At 29.1% G+C, this 3,907-nt stretch overlaps 1 protein-coding gene across 1 annotated transcript; it reads right to left on the minus strand.

The window, feature by feature from the left end:
- Positions 1-1,310: 1,310 nt before the first annotated feature.
- Positions 1,311-2,842, minus strand: LOC133174602 (CD209 antigen-like). The gene is made up of 3 exons (XM_061309703.1): positions 2,748-2,842; positions 1,779-1,866; positions 1,311-1,543 (listed from the first exon to the last, which is right to left on the minus strand). Exons 1-3 carry the CDS (start codon positions 2,748-2,750, stop codon positions 1,311-1,313), a joined length of 324 nt encoding a protein of 107 aa, XP_061165687.1. The 5' UTR covers positions 2,751-2,842.
- Positions 2,843-3,907: the final 1,065 nt, after the last annotated feature.

The following is a 3,907-nucleotide window of genomic DNA, read 5'->3' on the forward strand; positions in this document are numbered from 1 at the left end:
AGATTGGAAGTTTAGGGAAACGTGGTAATTAAAATAATTAAATGAAAGGTACAATTACTGAAATGACTATGTTATATACATATATACCTACTGGAAGCTTGACTCAAATATGATTTAAAGCTTATTCACTGTTTCTTGAATTCATGGATTTATTAACATTGTGAATATAGCGAATAGTTACATTGCGAGTTAATTTCCAACCTATAAAGTGAACAGATTTTATGTTTCTTCTTCGGACAATATTTGTGATTCCTCTGGCAAAGGAGAACATCCAGAAAATCAAATGTGGTACATGTACATGTATAAATCACACGGATCAAGCGCACTTTAGGAACGAAATATGAACATCTGATCAAGTATTTTTTTTTTTTATTTGACTCAATTCCTCTACTTTTTTTCTGGGCTTTTATGGAAGTTGTACTTGATTTGAGGTCAAATATGCTTGGCCTGCATCTTTACTTTTGTTTGCAATATACAATGTATAGTTAATTAATAGATAAGTAAATCCCCCTTTTTTTCCTTATTATGTCTTCCTCTTTAAAATCGATCCTACGTGCCTGACATTTATTTTTCTACATTTTCTAAATTATTAAATAAAAAAAATCCAAATTAGTACACCTGTTTCTGTTTATTTAAACCACGTTTCTCTCATTGCATGTGGTTAGAACCTTGGCAAATGGAAACAAGTAGGATGACATGGGTTGCTTAACAATTTTTTTTCTTTTTCAATTTAATCATTGAAACGTATAATAAAATTAAACATTGTTTTTTTCAGTCAATGCAATGAGTTATCCACCTTTCGGGCTAGGGAAATACTATACTCCTCGGGTGTCTTAATCATCGTATTTACGTTAAAAGAGTAGTAATTTTAAAATGTTTATAAACTCCATTGTAATATCATACAAACAAACTGGTTCCGATCAGATCAATATTTATTATTAGATTAATTATTGATCTTTAATGAGAGGGATTATATATTCTTTTAGAGAGAGTGTAACTTTTTGATTGGTTTCGGTAACGTTATAGTGCTATGGCAATCTTTGGTTTACTTTAGAAATATTCAATAGAACCTGTGCATTTTGTGTCTCTGCAAAGCAGCTTTTGCTAGTAAAAAGGGTTTGATAGAAAATAAAACAACTATGAAAATTAAAAAAGAAAAGGAGTTTGTATATATATCTCACAATAAGATATATGTAAATTTTATCCTATCAGAACCATTAAAACAATTCTTTTTTTTTTTTTTCACTTCACATGACATTAATACATTATTGACATTATGACAAAACACATAAAAATATAATAATGCAATTTCATTCATTTTTCCTCTGCTCATTACATGCATAGTTAAATCTGCTATCACATTTTGCATCATTCATTCCCTTTAAAGCCACGTCATAGGTAAGACAGTGCTCATTTTTTCCAATGTTATCTGGTCGTCTTCTTACCCACTGAGCGTAGTAAATTTTCTCAGCATTGGAAACATACACAAACTTCCCTTCTTCTTTGATATCGCTAGCACCAAGCCAGACCTCTGTCATTTCATCTTAAAAATTACATTTTAACCTTCATGAATGATCAATCCTTTACTTTTAAGAGTATGCTATTTAGATAAAAAAATCACACAAATTACAAACAAAATATGTCTCATCTTTTTATATATATTAAACAGAACTTGAATAAAAAATTTATGCTTAACTATTTCTTCATTATTTTCTCTGTATATTTAAGCGGTAATTGTAAAAACAGTGTAAAAATACTTTAAATTTTCAAGATATTACTTCGTAACCGGTTCTGGAGATCAAACCATTCCTCTTCCTTGGCATGTTGAAGTTCCAATAATTCTGCGCCCATCTGGTAACATGCCAACTGAAAAAGGTAAGAAAAAACACCTATAGCATGCAATCAATAATGTAAAAATGGCATTAGATTATAAATACGTTCGATCAATATTTTTTGAAACTTTTAATCTATTTTAGAGGGTTGAGTTTAACGTAGCAATTTTAGACATGCTATCGAGAACTTCTGAAAAAGGAGACCTTCCTTCAAAAATAAATTGCATTACTTTTTACAGTTAGAATATAATGCCTGCTTTTTTTTAACAAAAAAGTGACATTTTGATTCAGTGTAAAATCTTTGCATTGAAATTGTACAAAAAAATTCCCTTTGACTGAGTTGAACACTCCTCATGGATTAAATTCCCGCGTCACAAAGTACGGTTTAAAACATTTTTCTTAAATACAAATAAGGTAATACACACGTTCTCTCAAGCATTTTAACTCAAGTGTAGCTAAAGTCACATCCTAACAAAATAAAATATAGTTAACTATAGTTTTTGTTATAGATACTTTGAATTACTATGGAACTTTACTCAGAAACATGTAAATATACAAGTAATATTTATAATCGGTATCATCTATTTTCATTTTATGCTTGGAAAAAAAAAGAACATTACAATTTGATATTCAAAGTAAGAATAACTTTGATAACCACAGTTTACTTTTTTGCTAGAAAAGTTACAATGGTTTTATTTTATTATTATTATTATGTTAAAAATATGTTTGTTTATTTTGTTTCAATTTAAATGTGCAGGGGGGGGGGGGGTATTCAATCGATTAAAATATTTGGTTGACCATTTCACCTGGACTGGGAGCAAAAGTATTCTTCTTCCCCCCAACAAAAAAAAAGAAAAAAAAAAGAAAAAAAAGAAAAAAATGGAAAAAAAAATTAAAGTTTAATAATGATCTAACCATTGCTTCCTTGAATGTACCTTTGGATGTTGAAAAATAATAACAACTCCTTTGGAATGAGACCCACCCTGTTTCACAGGTCGTTATGGGATCTAAAGGAAATCAAGTGAAAAAAGTTTTCATGTCAATGTGTAAGTAACCACATTATACCCATATCTGCAAGCCATATGCTGTAAAACACATATGTTTGCATCCACTGAATATTATCTCCTTCATTTCTTATGAAAACCATTGTTGTTAATCAATCAGTAAACACCGATAAGAAAGCCACCTGTAAAGATTTCCTGAGCAGCGGCTGTTCCAGCGATCAAACATAAAATGGCATTAATATCAATTATACAATAATTAATGTACATTAATTTACATATAGCTACTCGTGTATCCTGGTATATAAATAAATTTCTATCACTGATATGTAAATTTCTATCATGTATAGATTTAACGAATTAGTCAAGAGTTTTCTAGCATTTACATGGTATTTTCATGCACGAGTATAATGAATTAACATTTTCATCTTTTTTGACTCAACACATATGAAATATTGACATTTCATTAGCATAGTTTATATGTGAAATATTTCTTGAAGAAAAAGTATCGGAAAACATTTGATTACATTTATATGAAATAAACAGCAAGCGATCTATTAAATTAAACATTTTATCAAACTCATATTGAATATAATTTACTATTTATATATATTAAATGTTAATTAAAACATTGTTATCATTTAATCAAATTGAAGTTCCATTTAAAATGCCATAAGCAGATTTAAATCGTGCAAAAGGTAACAGGTTTCAGATCGAAGAAAGGAAATCAACTTACATGTTTTCTTTTTAATGAATTTGCATTTTTATGTCGTGCATATTAAATAAAAAGAAGTTGAAGATACTGTCAACGTACTTTTTTCTACGGGATCATAATTCCGCTGTTCACAGTATCCGTTGAATAAGCGGAAGAAAATAGGAGATATTTCACAGAGTGCCAGTATATTTCTTAAATGTTCCTCAGATACGCTGAGACAAATTTCTGCGAAAAATAACACCACACAGAAAAATGTATTTCTACAGCAATTAATTTAAATTTTGATAGATAATGTTCCTTCATGTCTTTTTGTTTAAATATAAAACAAATACGTACTCATACAAATTTGTCCCGCGAAG

This window comes from Saccostrea echinata, unplaced genomic scaffold (assembly GCF_033153115.1).
Source record: "Saccostrea echinata isolate AGI-Se365-2 ecotype Australia unplaced genomic scaffold, CSIRO_AGI_Sech_v1 ptg000058l, whole genome shotgun sequence".
Taxonomy (NCBI): domain Eukaryota; kingdom Metazoa; phylum Mollusca; class Bivalvia; order Ostreida; family Ostreidae; genus Saccostrea; species Saccostrea echinata.

Coding starts and splice junctions, on each gene's coding strand:
- LOC133174602 (XM_061309703.1), bottom strand. Junction 1,544..1,778: donor TCTCCAGAACCGGTTACGAA/GTAATATCTTGA, acceptor GTAATTTTTAAG/ATGAAATGACAGAGGTCTGG.